The sequence below is a fragment of the Solanum stenotomum genome, chromosome 2, assembly GCF_019186545.1.
Source record: "Solanum stenotomum isolate F172 chromosome 2, ASM1918654v1, whole genome shotgun sequence".
In the NCBI taxonomy this organism is placed as follows: Eukaryota; Viridiplantae; Streptophyta; class Magnoliopsida; order Solanales; family Solanaceae; genus Solanum; species Solanum stenotomum.
This window is the reverse complement of record NC_064283.1, coordinates 7,100,536-7,122,678: the sequence shown is the minus strand read 5'-3', so window position 1 is coordinate 7,122,678 and position 22,143 is coordinate 7,100,536. Positions and strand designations below refer to the sequence as shown.

The 22,143-nt window shown below is 36.0% G+C and overlaps 1 protein-coding gene across 1 annotated transcript; it reads right to left on the bottom strand.

Moving 5' to 3' along the window:
* Nucleotides 1-1,393: 1,393 nt before the first annotated feature.
* LOC125854517 (protein ALTERED SEED GERMINATION 2) lies at nucleotides 1,394-21,413 on the bottom strand. Its single transcript, XM_049534095.1, has 20 exons — nucleotides 21,148-21,413; nucleotides 19,254-19,322; nucleotides 15,654-15,731; nucleotides 13,732-13,866; nucleotides 13,514-13,618; nucleotides 13,283-13,411; nucleotides 12,630-12,745; nucleotides 12,424-12,541; nucleotides 10,232-10,337; nucleotides 9,537-9,682; nucleotides 9,237-9,407; nucleotides 9,036-9,146; nucleotides 8,177-8,288; nucleotides 7,231-7,580; nucleotides 6,145-6,235; nucleotides 4,391-4,486; nucleotides 4,229-4,299; nucleotides 4,014-4,141; nucleotides 3,365-3,470; nucleotides 1,394-1,648 (listed from the first exon to the last, which is right to left on the bottom strand). Exons 1-19 carry the CDS (start codon nucleotides 21,217-21,219, stop codon nucleotides 3,389-3,391), a joined length of 2,286 nt encoding a protein of 761 aa, XP_049390052.1. The 5' UTR covers nucleotides 21,220-21,413; the 3' UTR covers nucleotides 1,394-1,648; nucleotides 3,365-3,388.
* Between the last annotated feature and the right edge of the window lie 730 nt (nucleotides 21,414-22,143).

The following is a 22,143-nucleotide window of genomic DNA, read 5'->3' as shown; positions in this document are numbered from 1 at the left end:
ATTGTAAAAATACATACCAGGATCTGTAACATAAGCAATAATGTCAGTGAGCCACTCAACATGAGCAAAGTATACAAATATTTAATTGTGAAGAAGAAGAGGAGGAGGTTCAGAATTTTCGTTGTGTTAAAATGAGAGGAAATCCCTCTATTTATAGACAACAAAGGGTAGTGTGAACAAATGTTTATTGTGCCTTATCAGAAAGGTTACAACTATATGAAAAAGTTGCAACCCTTCGGAAAGGTCACAACCTTTCATAAAAGTCATAATTTTTCATTAAAGTCGCAATTTTTCATAAAAGTGACAACTTTTCATAAAAGTGACAATTCTTCATTAAAGTCGCAACTTTTCATTAAAGTCACAACTTTTCATGAAAGGGAAGGCTAATTTTGTAAATAAATAAATTAAAAGAAAATTATGGTTTGTGATGGCACAACGTAGGCGGGCCTAAGGTTCTCTTTTATATATATATATATATGATATATGATATATGATTACAACAACGATAAATAATCTTGTCATTTTATGCCAATATTTTGATATCGTTGTACCTGAACCGAAGATCTATCAAAATTTTATATTTCTATCTTTTTAAGGTATAAATAAAATGAAACTGTACGCACACCATCAGATTCCATTATATAACGTTTAATACCAAATTTAGAAAATTGATTGATCTATTGTCGGACTAATTTCATTTGATTTATGGAATCCGATGTGCTTTCTACGTAAGTCCAAGATTAGTAAGTTTGTATTTGATTTATGGAATCTTATGTAATCAAATTAGTCTCGCCAATCACCATCAGTGTGGTCATCACGTATGAAAATAATTTATTCACAGTACCATATAAATTGACAACTTAACAATCATTTCCTTAAATAAACAAAACCACTTCCGTATCCAAACAACCAAACCATAATAATTTTCTTCTTTTTTTCCCCTTCAAATTTTTAGTTCATCTTTTTCTTATCTTTAATACAAGTCAGGTTACATTAAATTCTTACAAATATTCAAGTTTATATTCTTTTGTTTAGATCTTTTCCCATCACCTTTTTGTTTTAGGTTTGAACTGAAACAAAATCGGTCGATAAAGTCATTTTGTTCTTTTAGTTTCTAAGATTCAGAACCTAAAAACAAAAATAATTCGAAATAATTTTGCGAGAGATTTATGTACAAACGTCATTTATTGATTGTGAAGCGAATATTGGAAATGTATAAGTTTGTTTACCAGGAAATAATTGTACATCAATGTCCTAATTGTCCCAAGGAAATAACTCACAAGTATAACAGACTATTAGCAGACATTCTCACCAACATTAAACAGTTGAAGCCAACGGCACTGCAAATCACTAACCTAAGCCTCCATCTATCAAATGTGAGGATGATGCACCGTTTTTACCTTAAATTTATTTACTATATTACATAAGAGACTGGTACATATATATTTACAGAAACCTCGCAGGAAGAGAGGACAGTTGAGAAGAATTAGGATATGATACAGTAAAACTAAAATGTAAATTACAACTTGACAATTTTTCAGCTGGTTTGGGATCCAAAATTTTCAATAGACTTCGATAACTATACATGACACACTTTTCCTCTGTCCCAAACCAGCTTGTCCAACAGATGAACTTCATATCCAGGCATCTGTAGTAAAACACAAATGTAAATACAAAACAAGCCATACTGTCGTGCCACCACATTCCAGAAACTAAAGCAACCCGGTCAAATGCAGAGAAGCTTTAACAAAAACAAATGGTTCAGTAAACAACTCTAAGCGCAGGTACAACATTTCTATGACACTCTTTGACATCCAGACCTTGTTTGGAAATAATTGAATGAACAAGAGTGGTTCATAGAATAGTCATTTTATAGTCACCAGTGTATACTGCCATGTATTAAATTCAACTCTAAACCCCTACCATCCAAGAGTAAAATCGTTGGTAAGCCATCTACAATAAATGACGCATAAGCATGAAACTTGCATCACTTAATTTAATACATACTGATGAAGAGTGTCCTGTGAACCGCAAAAACTGTGTTATGAAGTGAGCACAATTACTATGTCCTTGTTTACACCGAAAAAGACCAAACAAGAATAATAGTATTTAGCATTAGAAACTACTCTTGATCTATATTAGTTTTGCATTAATGAGCGTCTTTAAATTGCCACACTTTTGACCCATTGAGCTTACTAATCTGAAGACAAATGAGAAACTATAACCATACGTATCTTCTCCCAGTTTAGCCTTGTGAACAAGATAGGATTTACTAGGTTATATTTTTCCTGCAAAATATAACTTCAACATCTCTTTGGAACATTTAGCCTAGTAATTGAACATTGGTCAAAGTCTCTAGTGATAAGTGAGAAAAATTATGTAGTCCATGTAGTGCCTTTTTCTTTTCTTTTCCCGCCCGCAGGAGAGAGCATTTTGGGGGCGCAAGTCTTCGTTCCTTTGGGGTCGGTTCTTAGGGTGCATAAGAATATTACAAAACAAGGTGTATTAGTAATGCCGGGATTAATGCTGGGATTAGTTATGATGACAATATTTCTTATCCAGTGTTTGGTTTGATGTATTACAAATAACATGTTATGCATGATTTAAAACAACTATTGTTTGTTTACAAAAATACCCTCCATATTCTTAAGCATTGTATACTTCTGAGTGACTTCAATTCAGTTCTGTCTTTAACCATGCTATCCATGTATTAGGAATCCTAGTATTTCTGATGCTATGGTTTGCTATGTATAATATTAGTACTAAATAGGGGGTATAACTTAGTTTTACATAGGTTGAAAACACTTCGAAACAAGGGATTAAAATACCAGATCTAATACCAATATTTTATCTAATACGTCCTACCAAACCACCACTTTGATCTTGACAAACAATTATATAACTGCCTCGCTCCAATCCCAAGCTAATCCAAGGTCAGCTATATGAACTTCAAAATCCATTTTTCTCAGATATGGACCCATCTCATTACAATATTCAAACGTACAAATAATGTTTAACCATTCCTGTTACAATCAGTCAGGATGAGCATATATGTGATATGTCCGTCCAACTCAACTGCAGTAGTAGTCATATAAATCACTTTCTAGCCTTATTGACGAAACATTATCAGAATAGCATTGCTAGTAAGTAGAGGAACTATGACTTGTTACATATTGGTATGCTTTTCCTCAAACAAGATGTTGTCAAAAAAGTAGTGGTGCTAGAGTTTGTAGGTACTCAGGAAAAGGTCATCGAAAAGCTCACACATCAATATAAGTCTCAGTGGAAGTTTCAGGTATATCAACTAAGCATTTTTCCTTAAAAAAATAAATAATTACAAGGGTTAGATAAAAATGTGTCATACCAGAAGAGGATCATGTTAACATTCTCAGCTTTGTGTGCATTCAAATGGATGTAAGCTGCCTTCTGTAAACTCATGCATCCTAAATCGCTCCAAAAACTCAAAAGGCCTGCAGAGAACAATATGGATAGCTCGCAGTTGTCAATAACTAGAAGAAATAGTATAAAATAGGAGAAATATCCATTTCGCATCTATCAGTGACCGTGAAAGTGTATTCTTCAGTCATTAGTTACACTACAATATCATCAAGATTTACATGGTTTATTATATTTCTTAAGGTGGCTTACAACCAGAATGAAGCAAACGACTCCCGCCATTAAAGGAGCGGGCACAGTGAGCTGTAATTGTAAAGAGATTGGAAGATCTGGCCAAAGAAGGTGATAGCCCTGTAGATACCTTCCCATGTTCAAACGGTACTGGAGGAAGACGGGTTTGAGCTTAACATAAAGTAGCTACTAACAGCAGAGAAGGAACAGGGGGCTTTGCACATAAAAGACAGATCATGAATAATGGTATCACCCCAAGAAGAAACTAAGCAGAGTCTGCTTCTCAATTCCCTATTAGAGTTTGATGGGTTTACAATAGGAGTTAATGTCTCAAAGCATTTGTAAAATTAATTTAGAGGAAAGATGATAAGCCTGTTAAGTCTTACAGGACAGCTTCACGAGTGCGGCACAATCTATGTTGATTGCTTTCCATTGCATCCAACACATTGGAAGTCTCTGGTCCTGCAGCTCCACCAGCCACAAGGGAAGGGACAGAAGCAGTCGGAGTCCAAATCTGAAAGAGATACATGTATACTGATAAGTAAATTACTCATTACACATAGTGACAACTACTCCCAAGTACTTGTGACATTTCTCTAACCTTAATGGTGTTATCAATTCCACTGGTAGCCACAACGCAATCATATGGGTGGCACTGTACACAATTTACAACTGAACAGGGGTGAAGGCCGAGATGTTAGACAAGGTACGACAGGTTAAAGTAAAAGAATTATAACAAATTTATGAGAACCGAGAAAAATACCAGCTTCATCTCCATGAAGCATTTTTATCAATCTACCAGTTCGTTTCTCCCAGATAAACCATCTGCCATCATCACTTCCACTAGCAATATATTCACCTGCACAATGATTTTTACAACATATCCACTGAAATCCTTATAATAAATGGCAAGTGTGCATAACAAAGCCATTAATTTACAAGATGATAAGCACAGGAATAGAATGGATCAATCTGACACATTTCAAATTGAAAGTGGCCCAGAAAACCTTCAAATTCAACTCACCATCAATATTGCTTGTAAAAATAGTAACCCCCTTTTCTTCCAGACCAGGCACAAGTACAACCCCCCACCCCTTACCCCACCACAAAGAAGAAGAAGAAGAAGGGAAGTTAACCAAGATGGTAAGAGAATCAGAGTCTCTAGACAGATTAAAAACACATGAGCTACAGAATGGTGAGACACCGGGACCAATAACCGAAGTGAACCAAGGATAAATATACAGTTTCAAACATGCGACAAAACAATAAATGCCTCAAACTTAACTAATAGGGCTGACCATAGCAACAACAACATACCCCACAAGTGGGGTCTGGATGTACGCAGACCTTATCCCTACCTTCGTGGGATAGAGAGGCCGTTTCAAAAAGGTTGACTACACCAATTATTCAATTTCAACGCTCAATAGTTGGGGTTTTATGACAAAATATGTAACCTCTAACACTTGAGGCTCTCTATATTTGCCACTGCTTTACAAATCTCTAAGCAAACTAAAGAACTACCAGCAAACTTAAGATTCTCCACATTTACTACCCGCTTACAGAACTCAAAACAGAATAAAGAAACTACCTGCTAACAAAACTCAAAACAGAATAAAGAACTCCTCATAAACACTAACTTAATATACTTAACATCCCTAAAATTTGAGGAAGAGGAAGCTCATATTTTGTTGGTGTTTTATGTGTAAGGGATTGGGTGAAGTTGTTGATCATCTCCTTCATTGCCAGGTTGTTTCGAGGTTATGTGGGAAATTTTGATAATATTACTTTGGAATTTATTGGATGATGTCAGGCACTATGAACGAGGTATTGTTTAATTGGAGATGTGGAAGGGGGAAGAGAAGGCACAGGTCTTGGAATATTCCCCACTAGCACTTGTGTGCATTGCTTGGAAAGAAATAAATAGGAAAGTTTTGAAGGAGTAGATATAAATTTTGTACCGTTGAGGAGTAGCCTCTTATGCTTATTTCTTTTTGGTGTACCCATGAGATTCTCATAGGTATAGAAGATCAGGTATTGTTTATTTTTTTGGTAGATTATCTATCTTTTGGTATAGCTCATGTGTACGGGAATTTGTTTTTCCCCAAACATATATACCTAAGATCTATTACTTTATCAAAAAAAAAAAATTACATTAACTTCACTAAGCCTCAACTCTCATCATCAATATGGATCTTTTGCTTCCTTTTGTTCTGTTTTTAACAAAGTCTCTGTGGATTCTTGGAGATAAATCTTTTGAGACAAATTTCCTTTTACGTGTATTAAGGTTTACCTCATCCTCTTTTAACACCTGCAACCATCATAATGTCACACATACAGACCAATTGATTTTGATGTTTACGTAGGTTTAATTTCTTACTTCAACAAATCTTTCTGAGAGATTAAAGGGGAGAAAGCAGGTGAAAGGCAGTTGTTCTACTCATCTATATTTTCAAGTATAATGACCAGATAATGTATCAGCATAACCATGAACATGGAGACCATTAAGATGTTGAATACCTCGTTCACCAAGAAAGCTCGCCTGTTTGATGTCAGTGCTGACGTTGCAATGACCAACATATCTTTGCTTCATATCTATCACTGTTTCAGGCTGCAATACAATTTGAGAGAAACAAAAAAAGGACACTGTTTAAGCAAGGAAACAAACTTGATACTGAAAGACAAGATATACATGCATCTATATAACAAGGGGAACGAAACTTCACTGAGAAAGACATGTTCAAGTTTTAATATTATGGCTTCCTGAACATTTTGACATCTTTTTTAACAGATGAAATCTATCACTGCCTACAATTCTGCAAATTATTAGTCAGTCAGCAAGATGAGCATTTTGACACTTTTTAACAAATGAAACTCGTTTCTCCCAAGAACAACTCCTGCAATTCAGTAAACAATTTACAGGATGGTATGTCAAAGACAATTATTATGATCAATTGCATGCATCTGATTATTTGTTTCACTTTTCACAGTTTAGCTCACGTTTTTTTTAAAGCAGCAGCAGTTCATCTCACCTTCTAACACCTAAGATGACCTTCGAGATTTACATAAAATCTCTGAACTGTTGGTCAAGTGAGCAAAACAATATTCAGTTCCATATGAGAATGGGGAAATTATGTGAGCCATCTCTACGACATAAACAAGTGTTGGGACAGGGGATTCATCGGCAACAGAAACCAGCAAGTCACCACTCACAACTACTCAGACCAGCCACCAAGAGCAGCTATATGCTTTGAGTCAGAATACAAATCCAAGTTTAAAAACAGATGCTGGGAAGAGACTCAAGATGATATTAGAGACTTTGGGTTAGATTAACTTTGTGGTAACAACGAAAAAGAGAGACTGATCAGGGGAAAATAACCTACCAGACGTTCGAGATATACAGATCTAAAATCATACGCAGAACCATAGTATCAGTCATGACCTCAATAGACAAAAAGCCTCACTAAAGTAGAAAGATGCACAAGTAGATCAAAGCAAGCACAACACCGAGAAAAGGATAGAGAAATGAAGATCTTTTCTGAACCCAGAGAATAAAAGGGAGACCAAACAACTTCACAGAACAGGAAAACAACATTCAAGCCAAACCTGGTAAGCTGTTTTCTCTTTTTGACTAGAGGCTGGCGAACCACATGAACCATTTTCCCGTCCAGTCTCCCCAGTGGAATCACCTCTCCTGTGGATTCTCAAGTTCAAACTTCCATGAAGGACACTAGGATCAACATCTCGTCCTTCATCACCAGACATTGATGTTTCAAAAGCCAATTCTAATTCATCATCATCATCAGAATCATCTCTTTCAGACCTGGGACCATCTTGCGATGCATCACTGTTTGCGTCTGAACGATACAGTATGTCACTTAGGGATAATACTCTTCCTGCCCGTGGATCAGACCTAGATTCTCCACCATTTGCCTTATTTGTTTTGTCTGCTTCAGCTGTAATTCCAGGCATATTGTTGGTACAAATTAAAGCATGAATATGAATTAAAATTTTGTTCTGGGCAAGAACAAGCTCTAGTGAAATGAATTTACATCCTCAATAATTTTCATGCATAGAAATGCAATCTTCAATCTGGCGTTGAAACTATAATAAGAGTTCTGAAACCTTAATCGGGCACACAAGAACTAAATTGGCATCGAGGTGAAGGAAGCAGTGCTTCCAAACAGACCAAAAAACAATAGAGCATACAGGAAAACATAAAGATGGTCCTTATGGTGGCCACAAAAACAACATAATGAGTAAAATCCCATAAACTTGTGGTGCTCAGGGTCACCAATATCTCATCAGCTAGTCATGGACAGAAAATACAAACAAGACTACAGAAGTATCTAGTCTCAACATTTATTCAATTCCCCTGAAACCTCCTCTCTCTAAGCATGGCAAAAGGGAACTAAAAGATTTACAAAGTAAAATATATTCAGTGGTAGTCTAGTGTTCCAATAGGATTTTTTAGAGCTGGCACTGATACCAGCAGAACATTATTTATTTTAGGCTAGAAAATACAATTGCGGGCTCAATGTAAGTTACTTACCTGCAGCAATTTTTTCTTTTATACTTTCCACCTTTAATGCAACTTCAGAATCAGATGGAGCCAAGGATTGTGCACCAATAGCAAACTCCAAAGCTTCTTTATGTTTACCTAACTGCAGACAATATTAGTGACAGCTTACAGAATCGAGAGATAAATGAAAATCAGACAAATAATCTCAATCATTTTATGAATTGTCCTTGTCGAGAAATATATTTTATGCAGTTATAACTGCAAACACTACATAATTAGATCAAAGGTTATACAATATGGAGGATTCGTGCATATTAGAAAGCAAACCAAGGAAGACCAACGAAGATTCTTGGAAGACAGGAAGATATAAAGTGCTAGAAAGATCAATCATAAAGTTTAACTAACATAACAAAAGCAAAAGTATCTAAACCATTTAAGTTACCAAGTTAAAAAAAAAAAAAAGTATCTAAACCATTTACAAGGCTTCCTAATAAGAGTGATTAGTAAATTTGACTTTTTCAATGTTATACCATGACTAAGAAGATAACTTAATCTAGAGAGAATCCAGAAACTTTTAATGATTTTGATACACTATATCATTGTACGACTAACACATGAATCGCCTTATATTTTGAGTACATCATAAATATGATGCACAATCACCTTTGAAATTTCTCACAGGCAATTACTACTCCAACGGGAACTTTGGAAAAGATTAAACGCCAGAGAAGGAAGATCAAACCGGGTAAGAAAAACCATATGGCTAAGAGGGCCACAACCAGAAAGGGAGTATGAGCGCAAAAACCCACTTGCTAATTGTCACTAATCTATCCAGCCTATGAACAAGAAATTTTAGCCACAAAGTTCTCACAAACACTGAATAACATACCTGTGAAAGAGCATCAGCGATCAAAATAAGAGGCCTAAAGGAGGATGAATTAAACTTTCTAGCTCTATGACAGTCTCTTATAGCCATATGTGCATCATTTTTCCACTTCCTCTGGTAAAAGCCGGAAAATATTTTAAATTAGGTATACTATCCTTAAAGAACTGCCAATGTACAATCAGGAAATTGTCTGACTTCAGATACCTTCAGCAATATTGCTGCACGAGTGCATAAGCATTCGAAGGATAGAAGGGGACCAATCTCATCTCTGCAACCGTCTAAGACTTCATTACAAGCTTCTATCCCATAATAAAAGTTGGAGTCCTCTTTCAAAGACTTTAGTGCCATCTGCATCAATCTTTTGCATTTCTCTAGCTGGAGAAAGAAGGAAACAACGATGATTAAGATATGTCACTTTAAAGGAAGAGAAAGCAAAATGAAGTTTTTAATCAATTTTGACCAGGAGGCAGGGGATAATAGGAGGGGTAAAGAAGGAAGAATAACCTTCGCAGCTGGAATTCTTTTTGATGAAGAACCATTTAAGAAGATTCCACTAACTGATGATTGTAATTCGATTCCATTGACCAAGGGAGCAAAATTCATCAGGTTTGACACATCTCCAGAGGTATATGAGATAGAACTTCCATGTGCTACAACAAATTAAAAGCTTCCTAAATCACAAGTCAATAACATAACCAGAGCTTCAAGTATGACTTATCTTAAACTATCAAGCACACAGAATGTAATATCACAGAAGGTAGCAGAGATGTCACATGCTTATTTTATAATATTATACATCTTTTCTTCTTTCCCCCAAATTGCTCATCTTTTAAACTTGTTAAATTTTTTATTGAAGTTAGCTTCAGCAAGAGGAGAAGAGCACCAGAGGAACACAGTATAATAATTGACATATTGAATAAGTGAAATGTCTAACAAAATTCATCGAGCACTCTGTACTCGAACCCATTTATTTAGCTAATAATGACTAATTGTGTACCCATCAGTCTTGGATTCTCACCTTAGACAGTTTCATTTGGTTATGAAAGAAAAGCTTTATCCCTAGCATTAAGGCATATGTTACATTCATCACACATCTCAGGGATTTCAAAAACTGAAGACAACCATATAGGGTAGCAGCGGAAACAGAATCAATAACAAAAGTATATATTATAAGAAAGAATATAACCAAAGGTACATACCAGCATTCACATCCATCAAGTACGCATGTTCTCCACTATAGCTAAGCAAAACCTCTTCACCAGTGGGACTAAATGTGACATGAGTCATATGCAAGTTGGAACGTCCCTGAGGAAAAAGAGAGAAAATTCAGCAGCTTCCCTTTCCGAAGCCACGTCATATGCCACAATCATGAAAAGTAATTGCTCATTCTTGGTGACAAGCAGTGGCCAGTCAATCAGAGCAAAGACTGATATGCTATACATATATATACACAGAGAACTATGCTCAGCTGCTATTAAATGGATACAAAGTAACTTTGCTTGGTAAGAAATTCTGCAGAAATAGATCTTCACTGATAGATCCAAGACAAGTAGATGCACCAACTTCGTATGCTACTATGGTGTTCGAGCCATCTTGCACTCATCTGGATTATTCCATGGTCATGTGCTACCTCCCACCAGCACAGGTACCGGGTAATTCTGTCCAGTGACGTACGCAGAATTTTTAGTAAGCAGTGTCAATATTTACGGAAGAAAAGTTAGAACTTTAACTATCGAATTTTAAAGTTACATCCTTGTCTCATTGGCTCAGGTTAGTTTTAAACCTTGAGTTCAATACTAACAAACCACATTTTTATATATTTTGCAAAAGAAACGCGCAAAAGAAATACTTACAAACCACATTTTTATATATTTTGCAAAAGAAATGCTTAAGAAGAGGTTTTGAAGTGCTGGAATAGGGATGGAAATGCAGGAAGAAAGGAGGAGAGATGGAAGATTGTCCCATCATGTATATGGTGGACAGTATGGCTAGAGAGGAACCGGAGATGTCATGCAGGAAAGCAGAGCAACATACAATGATTTAAGCTTAATTGTTTAGCTCTGTATTATTTTTGGTGTAAACAAGTAGTCTTAGACAGCTCAGAAGTAATCAGCACAACTATAGACTGGCTGTAACTTGGTAGGTATAGGATCCTATGTAATTACAACACTTTTGAAGGGGAACTACACTTTTGAGGTAGTATACCTGTGGATAAATATAGACTAACTGTTACATTTCTCAAAAAAAAAAAAAAGATGAGGTTTGAACCCCCAAGCTCAAGCACCCAAAGCGAACATAGAACCAACACGCCATTAGATTACTTCTGTAAATTAGTGTCATTTTATTAAATATATAGCTTTACACAGTATTAATATATATATTTAGTAATTTTTCCGACGAAGTGGTGTCGCTTGACACCCCTTCGCTCAACGTGGGTCCACCCGACTCTGTCCACCCATTGCTTGGACAGTTGGGGAAGAAACCACCAAGTGTTTTGAACCCGAGACCTCATCACACCCCACTTCATTTAACACTAGGTCGTACCCTTGAGTGCGGTGCATTGCACTTTACGTAGAGATACATTACCTTTTTTATATTTGCTTCATTCTATTCCTAAGGGAAGACTAGCCTGCATTGAAGTTACCCCCTTCCCCATTTTAATCATCTTTGATAGAGGACCTCTTCCCCCCATTTGTAAGGAGGCGGCCCCCAAAAAAGAAAAAAGAACCACACCCATAATCAAATTTTAAGATGGTTGACAGCCAAAAAAAAAAAAAAAAACGTGTCTATCAGAAGTGGATTACCTCTTCAGATATCCACTTCAGACTAATCAAATTTTAATATAGTCAAGTTCTGCAGAATAAAGAATGTGATCCTATTCCGGACTCCCTCCTCCAACCCCTCCCCCTTTTACTCCACAACCATAATCAAATTTTAAGATGGATGACAGCAAAAAAAAAAACGTGTCTATCAGAAGTGGATTACCTCTTCAGATTGATCAAATTTTAATATAGTCAAAGTTCTGCAGAATAACGAATGTGATCCTATTCCGGACTCCCTCTCTCCAACCCCTCCCCCTTTTACTCCCTCTACCAAAACAATGACAACAAAGAACTCATTGACAATAAAGCATGGAGAGGACTAAACTAGACAAGTTCTTTGCAAGAACTTCTCAATGATTTCTTGTTTTATAAAGTCAAGAGTAAAGGTCACAAGGAGGACATCTTCAGTGCAAGCAGCTGTGTTTCAAGTGTGAGAATGAGGTGAGATGCACCCCATGATCTACTGAAACCACTGCACCCCTATGATAAAGAAACAATAGAACTTATAGCCAGTAAAACTATTAGCAGACTCTAAAGTAAGATAACGCAGAAGCAGAGTCAAAACTAACACGATCAGAAAGATGCATTGGGCAGAAGTAGCTGACACAAGGTGGAGGTGGAAGCTTTTTCTGACTCGAGGATAATGGAGGTAGCATTCTCCTATCATACAACCGAGCAAAAGCATCACTGCAATAAATTAAATTCCAGATCAGAAAACCGACAGTATCACCTGGAATATACCCGTACTGCAATAGACTAGTAAAAACAACTATACCTTCCACCAACAATAAGCAAATGAGGCCTCGTGGAGCTAATATCACACGACTTCAGCGCAAACAACTGTTTAGGAGGATCAGCTAATGATTTCCTAGCTCCACAGCGTAAGTCAAGCTGTCATCATGGACCAAACATATTGAAACGTGAACTGCTTAGATACATCACAGCTTAAGACAAAGTTCTAAACGTTCTTATCAATTTTCACTTGACTACAATAAAAGATCGAGCATTTAGAAACAAAGACATCAACCACACGAGAAAAATTCAAAGTCTTCAAAAGGAGAAATTATGGTTATAGAACAAAACGTTAAAACCAATACTCATCATATAAAACTTTTGAGTTGATACCTAAGCCTTCAGGTCAGCCAAGAAAAAATTAGTAGAGCATATAACACGACAATTGCTTATGCCAAAATTGCAAAAAGGCATACTTAAAGCACGTTACGATGATGTCATAGAAAAAGGAAAAACACAATTTTGATGAAGCAGTTTAATTAGCTTATATGAGGCAACTGGTGAAACACTTCTTTCCCTATCAAAGAAACTGAAGCAATTGTAACTTGATCTTCTTATAGAAGAGATAGAAGACTTTTGGCCTTTCGATGAAGCAGCAAATATATTAATCACAATGTAGAGTGAGTTGAGACTAACAAGTATATTACGGCATTCTTGACGAGAAGAACCAGCTGGGGGACAAGACGCACCCTCCCGAAGATCATGCTGTCTCACAGTCCCATCTTCACTAGCACTCCATACTACATGAGGATTCCCAACTTCAACCTACAGTCACAAAAAGCAGCATATAATATGAAGAGAGATAATCAGATCCACACAAATACTTGATTATCACTAAAAAAAAATCACTGTTGCCTGAACACCTACAGCTAATTTTTTGACCCTCCTGGTATGACACTGAAATAGTGCTGCTGGAGTCACGGTATTGTCTTCACCTCTTCCCTTTTGATGAGACAAATGAAAAAGACGAACCTGCCAGTGAAAGTAAATGTGAAGAGAGCATAAATTTTTGGAGAAAAAACAGTCAAAGCAAAGTGAATAGCATCATTGTACAAACACACAAAATTTGGTGCATCAAGAGTTACTTCAGCATCTCCTGCTCCAGAAACAACTAGCTCATCAGAAGTTTCTGGAATAAATTTTGTGCAGAATATGTTGGCGCTGTGACCAGTCTCAATGGAATGCAAAAGTTTGTGGCCTGAGTAACTCCAGATATTCATCTGCACCAAATAAATTTGTATATAAGTGCATAAAACACAAAATTCAGGATATCATATATCAGCTGAAGCCCGGAACGCAATACAGATACAGTAACCACAGATATGGAATATAAATTAAGATGGGCCCAAAATTAACCTGCAAAGTGCAAAAGAAACTGTGAAAAAATGCTCAGAACATAATCAACCAGTTCTCTGAAAAACTGTTCCATCATCAGGTCACGTTTAAGAGCTGTTCCCAGAGTATTCCCAGCAGACCCCAGTGGTAGCCCTTAATTTCTTGTGTGTCAATAATCGCTCTTCATTTTACTCTAGATGTAACAAAGCATCTCTGAAGATTATGTTTCATTTTAAGTTTTAAGTTTATAATAGAACTTTCTTTTATAACATCTCTGTGGTTAGAATTGAAGAACAGAATATTTACCTATCTCAATCTCAAATCATATCACTTTACTGATAGATTGATGGTGGTACTTAAGCCTCCCTACATAGGAATCTATTTGTGTTGACTCTATCATGCATGAGCACAACTAAAAATAACTGTTACAGCACAATAGAAATAATCTTCTATATTGGATTTTATACTGCTTTTGCTGTCAAATCGCCCATTATCCCCCTACATAAATGGTTACCAGATAATACCCATGGAGAAGCACATTACAGTACTTGTATGTTTCTGGACAGAACCTTATTAAAAATGGGAGCATATGGATTAATTCGAATCAATAAGGAATTACCTCACGCATCGGCGCTACTACAGCGCTTCACTAACTCGAAGTGCCTCGCTATGAGAATCTAGCTTCGTTAACGCTCGGCTAAGTCTAGAACTTTCGCGCTGACCGTTCGCTTTCTCAGTAGCAAAAGCAATTCTCTTTTCCCCTTAACCTTTAAGTCGAAGGACAAGAAAGAGATATTGGTTTTCTTGCTCTGGCTTCCTCATATGCGCTCATCAACACAACTTTACTCTTTGGGGGGTGAAAGAGCAGTTGAAGCGGACAATTCAAAATGACAGCGTCGAAGATATATTTCTATATATACATGGTTACGGTAATCTCGAACCGTGTTCCGAAAAAATCAGCCTACTTGTGGGGAGAACGAAGATTTGTGTTTGTTTTTCTTCAAACCCCAAACTGCTCTCACTTGCCACTATTAATGGGATCTCGGTTGATTTCCCTTCCTTTAGCTACTAAGATGTTTCAGTTTGCTAGGTTTGAAAAGTCCAAACAGCGCTTTCTATCGCTTGCCCTTGCCTTCCGCTCTCATTTGGTTTTTGTCTTCTATAATTCTATAAAATAAAGTGCAGCAAAGCGCATGGCAAAGAAGCAGCCAGCTAACTGCCCCCTTCCACTAGGCTTTTGTTTGCAGTTCATTCATGGTGGTCTTCAATTTCAAAGATGCCGGATCATCCAGTGCCATGGCAAATGACTACCATAGACAATTTCACAAGACTAAATAGAACTTCTGTCTGTCCAAGTCAGTCACCAATGTTTTCACACTTTGGAAAAGAATGACAATAGACTTCGGGCTCCCACAAGAAAACTACAAAAGATGATCAATATAAAACATACTCAAGAATTTTCAAATGACTACTAATACACAATTTCGCCAAGACAGATGAAAAAAGTATAATGAACACACATACATACATATATACACACACACACACGTCCATGAGAGCTCTTATATCTGACTATCTTGCAGGTTCTAGAAGCAAATCCAACTAACACATATTCACATTGAGAAGATAAGATGAAGAATAAAGGAGCAATGAAGCGTAGAGAGTATCATACTCTTGTATCATCTGATCCAGATATCAAAAGGGAGCCTTTTGAGTTCCAAGCTATCGCATTCACGCAACCCTGATGCCCCTGTTAAGCAATGAACAAACTCTTGAGACTGTAAGCACATACATATATATCCATCAAAATACTATCAAACAGAAGTCCAATGGAGTTCTTATCAAAAAAAAAAAGAAGTCCAATGGAGTAACTTCAGTTTCAAGAAAAAAAAGACCAATGGAGCAACTAATGAACAAACCCTTGAGACTGTAAGCACATACATATATATCCAGCAAAATACTATCAAACAGAAGTCCTATGGAGCAACTAACAGTATTTCTTAAAAGGTTAATAAATCTACACATAGTGTTTGTTGACCTGAAGAAAGTATATGGTAGTACCACGAAAGGTCTTTTGGTGGATAGATGTCTGAGAAGAAAGGAATCCAAACAATAAATGTCATAAAAGACATGTATGAAGGAGACGTCATTGGCATTAGAACATAGTAGAAGACACAACAGAGTTTCTCATAATCATGCGTTTACACAACACGGATCGGGATTGACTGAACTTTTGTACCGATGACTTGTTGTTTTTTTATTAGTCAAAGGTAGCCAATTGTATTAAAACCATAACTTAGCACATGAAAAAAATGCTAAGTTAAGAACTTTACAAAGATATACTTACAGCCAAAACAGGAGCCCCTATTCAAAAGATGAAAAATTATAATTGCCAATTAAATCTACTAATTCTCCTATATCCCCCCACCTATTCTGTTTACACCAAAAAAAAGAGTAGACTAAGACAGTTCATCCTAATCTTCTGGAAATGACTGCTAATGTCTTCAAATTAACAACAAAATACATGATGAGGCCCCATGGTGTAAGTTATTTGCAGGCGATTCTGTACTGATTGATGAAACCAGTGATGACGTGTATCAAGAGCCTGAAATATGGAGAATCACTCTAGAGACCAAGGGCCTTAGGATAATAGAAGTAAAACAAAATATATACACTGCAGGATATCGAAGTTTATTTGTACACAACAGAAAGCCTATATAATCCATGGACTAGTGGAGTTCATAAAAGAAACCAAAAAAAAAGGTTTGTGACTTCAGCGGTGGTCTTACTTTCTTAGTAAAGTAAACATGTGAACATAAAAAAGAATTTAATTGATAGAATAGAGGAAAATTAATGTGCAGCTCTGCACGTTTAGTCAGCATAAGAAAAGTGAACTTGACGTGAGATTAGACGGGGTTGTGGTGTCTAAATGCAAACAATTCAGATATCTAGTCCTGTAGGATGTTACCATAGGATCAAATAGGATATTTGAAATGGTAAAGTGTTAATGGGAGTTACGTGATAAAATGATGCTTACGAGTTGAAAGATACATTCTATAGAACAGTGTAAGCCAAATGTTATTATTTTTTTTTTTTATGACAACTGTTTTCATTCATTAACATGGCCACAAAGTTGGTCGTATACACGAGTATACCAAAAGGTAAAGAACCGACAAAAAGATATGATTCTCTACAAACTCCACTCATTCTTATATACAACAAGGAACAATATGAGTGCACCAAAAGGTCGACGCTGAACTTTATGAGCCAGATGCTATATGAGAAGGAATATTGAGCAGCTAAAGTCCAACACATCCACACAAGATGACTATCACGGCAATACAACTGCTAAGATGTTATGCGGTAATACAAGATTAAACTGAATTGCATTTCGACTCTGTGTTTTTGGTGTAATCAAATTTACTCTAATGATACCGTCTCTATCATTGATGTCTTAGACTCATTATAGGGATAGGTCGGTATTATTAGAGTTTCCTTGTGTAAATACGGGTTTCAGTACAACCTATGTACTGTTCTGCAGAAATAGAAACAATTACCATTTTCAAAAAAAATGATTAGACAAGATTTAAAATGATCCCATTCACCATTGTGAGAGGACAAGATTTTGAGAGAGAACTTAGCTTGATTATTTCCCACAAGCTATTGGGGTTTAAATAGCTAAGTATACATGTCCTAAAAAGAAAGGAAATCAATACATAATCAGTACAAATCAATACCTAGTTAAAATAGGAGGGAATCAAGCTACCTACTATATTTACACATATGCTATATAATATTCCTAGGATTCAAACAACCACAAAGTGCAAGTAGCACACACATAAGGCCTTAAAAGGAGGTCGATTGAGATGGTTTGGTCAATCCCACATCAACCTCCAGATGCAACGGTTTAAACATGTGAAATCATAGTGAGTGAAGGTGTTAAAACGGACGAGGTAGACCTGAAATCACGTGAAAAGAAGTTGTGTTGAATGACCTACAATCTGTTGGAACCCACACAGGCTTTGCGAAAAATAGGAGATCATGGAAGAAAAAGATCTAGGTATATAAGCGATATCAATTAGGTGAGATCATATTTTAGTTGTTGTGTTAAAACGATTACTTTCGATCTGATCGCTAGGAGTCTTTAAACCCTATAATAGATTTTGAAGTTGTTAAAGATATAGAAAACTTCTACTGCTTTTTTATTTTTATCTAGCATAAAAAATGTTGGCCTGAGATGAATTTAACTCAATAAGCAAAGACAGTGAAGATTCATATAGCCAACCCCAATTTGTTTGGGACTGAGGCTTAGTTGTTGTTTTGTCCGGCACATTTATTGAGAGCCAGAAGCAGATAATTCGTTTGCATGTGCGCAAAATTTCAAGTCTAGATCTAGAGTAAATTGCACGGGCTCTTCACTTTCGATATCATACCTACTTTTGGAGAATCAGACATGCACCCATTTGACATTTTTGAAGAGTCCGAGCAACATAGGATCCTAATACCCCTTTTTACAGTGAATTCAATGCTAGATTAATTATTATACAATTTATACTGGATTGTGTAACTTGAAAAAGGAAGGATGAAACATATAGAGGATCAGAACTTTATTGCTGAAGTTTAGAAGGAATTACAATACAGATGCTTAATGGTCTGCTAATTAAATTATGTTTCTTCAAAAGCATTTGTAAAAACATTTTAACTAGGACCATTCATCACACATACTAATTTCCCTATCCATCACTTCTACTTTATACTATTTCCAACTTAACAAGCCAACTCTTTCAACTCACTGCGTCAATTTGTCACACTTCAAACAATTAATTAAACTACTCCTCAACCAACTCAAACACATCAAAGTGAGGCATATTTTGATGAGGAGTGTGCAAGTAAGGTCAAATTTTCCATCTTTCACCAAAATCATCTCATATATTGTTCGGGCATCTTGAAATAATTAAAATTTGTATTATGCTCAGGTGTTACATGCATAAACTTTATTGCAAAGGAGAACCAGGCAATGTCCGTAAATAAGAAAAAGTGCCTATTGATGCAAACGAAAAGAATACCACTTTCATGAGCTGCACTTGAAAAAAAAAAGGTAAATAGTTGACACCCTCAACTAGTTGTTCTCCAATCAAGGCATAGGATGAGTGTTTTAATCTCTCAACAGACAGATGCCCAACTTTGCAAAATAATCAATCAGATAAAAGATAATGTGAGATTAATATCTTAATAATATGCACAATAAAATTGGACTCATTAAGGCACTCACATCTAGTTCTCTTTCTAAAGCCATTCTTTTCACCAAAGAGGAGTGCATTTGCAATTCGTGAACAGAGTCCTGTAAAGAATAGAAACCCAGGTATAATTTGTGAGACAGAAATAAGCGGAAAGTACTGAGCTTAAAAACACCAGACAGAACCTTATTAGTAATCCAAGTCATTAAGGGACTGAAGCTTTGCTGGTCTCACATACAGGAACCAATGAAGAAATATATTTCCGGTGGCTGTAAAATCATTTAATAAATTTTCAAAAAGACTGACAAATGTGTAGCTGCTCAAGTCAAATGAAAGCCGTTATTCGTAAGCACTTGTGCTGGTTTTGGCTTGGATTTCTCAAAATTTAACAAAGTTGGTTTGAGTAAGAAAAGCAAATAGAGAAAAGGTCAATTATAAAAAAAAAAGTACCCAGGCACTTTTCCCAAGGTTCCTCTCTCTCCTACTTTCTGGGAATGTATCTTAACCTTTTCCGATGCATTTGTGCCAGAAAACCCCTTTCTTTCTTTATTCCAGAGTTCACCCACTGTGAACTACATTAAACCTTGGCTCCTTTTTCAGATTACACACATGGGAGAAAACGGAATTTACTTCAACGCCGGCTTTAAGTTTTGTTACTACCCGGTGGACACCCAACATTGATACATGGCTCCATTGGATCGAAAGAAGTCGTAACATGATGAGATGTCCGACGCTAAGCAAAACGACTATGGAATGGGTCTGCTTTGCTCTCAAAAAGGCTTAAACTGATCAGCAAAACATGGTGAGGAGATGGAGAAATAAGGACAGACTAGTGGAATACTTTTGTGCTAGAAAGTATGATGTACATGGGAGATGCTTAAACAGGATATCATGGGAGCTTTCCACAATTTTTACTCTCGTTTTTTTTTAGAAGAATCTCAATGCCATGCATTTCCTATTTGCCTTGATCCCTAAGAAGAATGGCGCAAAGGAGCTTAGGCATTTCAGACCTATATGTTTAATAGGCAACAAACATTTACAAATTTATTGCAGAAGTGACAGAGAGGCTTAAAAGGATAATGAAAAAACTGGTTGACTCTCAACAGATGGCATTCAAAAAAGGAACGCAAATAACGGATGTTATACTAATAGCCAATGAAGCAGTGGATTCAAGATAGAAACAGAAGAAGCATGTATTTTTTGTCAATTAGATATTGAGAAATCCTATGACCATGTGAGCTGGAACTTCTTCCTAAACATGTTACAATAGATAGGTTTTGATTGATGGAAGCTTATATGTCTATTGTCATATTCTCAGTCATCATCAAGGTTCCCACAAAAGGTTATGTTCCAACTCACAGAGGTCTCAGGCAGGATCATCCTTTGTCCCATTATCTTTTCATAACTTTCATGGAAGGTTTGAACAACATGATTAAAATCGCTAAGCAAAATGAGTGGATTAAAGCCTTTGAGGTAGCCATGAATGGGCATAATAGCCACGAGATCACACATTTTCAGCATGTTGATGGTACCTTAATTTTCTGTGATGCAGAGGTGGAACAACTGATAATTTTGAGAATTATCCTGGTTCTCCATCTCTGCACTTCATTTTAACCGGAGAACGAGTCACTGTTTCTCAGCTAATGAAGTAGCAAATATGGAGGCCCAGTTGAATTACATTCAGAATGAATGTAGCATCTTCAAGGACCAGTTCCCCTAGCCAACTAACCTCATCGAGTGTACAAGTCTAATATTTACAGGCACAATAATTCACTTGAGTAACTGAAACTATAATGAAAAATTACAGCATATGTCAAAATTACATAGAACGAAAGCTCACATAATATACCAATTCGATGAAAAGTTAAGCAAACTGACAAGAATACAAAATTTTTTTTAAAAAAAAAAGGTAATTAGAATTTGACTTACATGGCGAACGTCGAGGTAGCGTTTGTTGATCAAGTTAGTGATGTTGCCGTCGTGAAAACAGAGTGATTCCATTTTTGAGGAAGAATCGAGAAACCCTAAGTTGGAGGAGATGAAAATGAGGAGTGTATGTATGTAGTGGCGATCATCAGAAGGCAGTATCGAACAACACGAAGCAAAAGGAACACAGGAGAAGAAAAGAGATGAGTCGGTTCTTGTTAAACGGCGACGTTTATCTCCACGTCTCACCCACGAACCACTTTGATAATGTCATTTGAGTGTTTTCTGTTGCCAATGTCAATTTCCATTTCCCTCCTTACTTTTTGCATCCCTTTGTCCAATTAATTGTGTCATCATTTCCATTTTTTTTTATTAATGTAAATTTTAATATCAAATTAAAAGGTATGATACTTGAAATCTGAATAGTAACAAAGAAAATACTAAGCTTTTGTATAGCTATAGATTTTAAAGTTAAAACTTGAAATTTTGAATTTATGAAGTTGTGATTTTTGGAACTTGAAAATATTCATGTTTGAACATGCATTTAGAAAATAAATCGAAGTTTTGTGAGTAAAAATGAAATTTCTCCTCCATTCATTTTTGAAAATTTGAAAATATTTGAAGATTAAATTCTTAAAATTTGATCAAACTTGACAATCAAATAGATATTTGAAGATAATTTTTTTCTAATCAAATATCTATGATTAAACACAAGCTTAAAAAAAAGTAAATTTTAGGTTTAGCAAACATAAAAATCATATTTGTATGTTATAGCTATAGTTTGTATAATTGCGCTTCATAGCAAACTTTATGTTTGCTATGGCTATTAATCTGTATACTTGGGTATACATATACATAAAAATATGTATTTGTATATTTCGGTATACAAACTAAAACATAGTAATTGTATATAAACAAAATTACTACATATATACAACACAAAGTTTGTATACCGAATGGTTCTATTTGTATATTTCAGTATACAAATGGGATGGCAAA

What these genes read in the sequence shown, in the direction of transcription:
- LOC125854517 (XM_049534095.1), bottom strand. Translation starts at nt 21,219, where the DNA reads ATGGAATCACTCTGTTTTCACGACGGCAACATCACTAACTTGATCAAC. An exon ending in CTGGAGCAGGAGATGCTGAA is followed by an intron (nt 13,619 to 13,731) that starts GTAACTCTTGAT and finishes TTTCACTGGCAG; the next exon opens with GTTCGTCTTTTTCATTTGTC. An exon ending in TTGCTTATTGTTGGTGGAAG is followed by an intron (nt 12,542 to 12,629) that starts GTATAGTTGTTT and finishes AATTTATTGCAG; the next exon opens with TGATGCTTTTGCTCGGTTGT.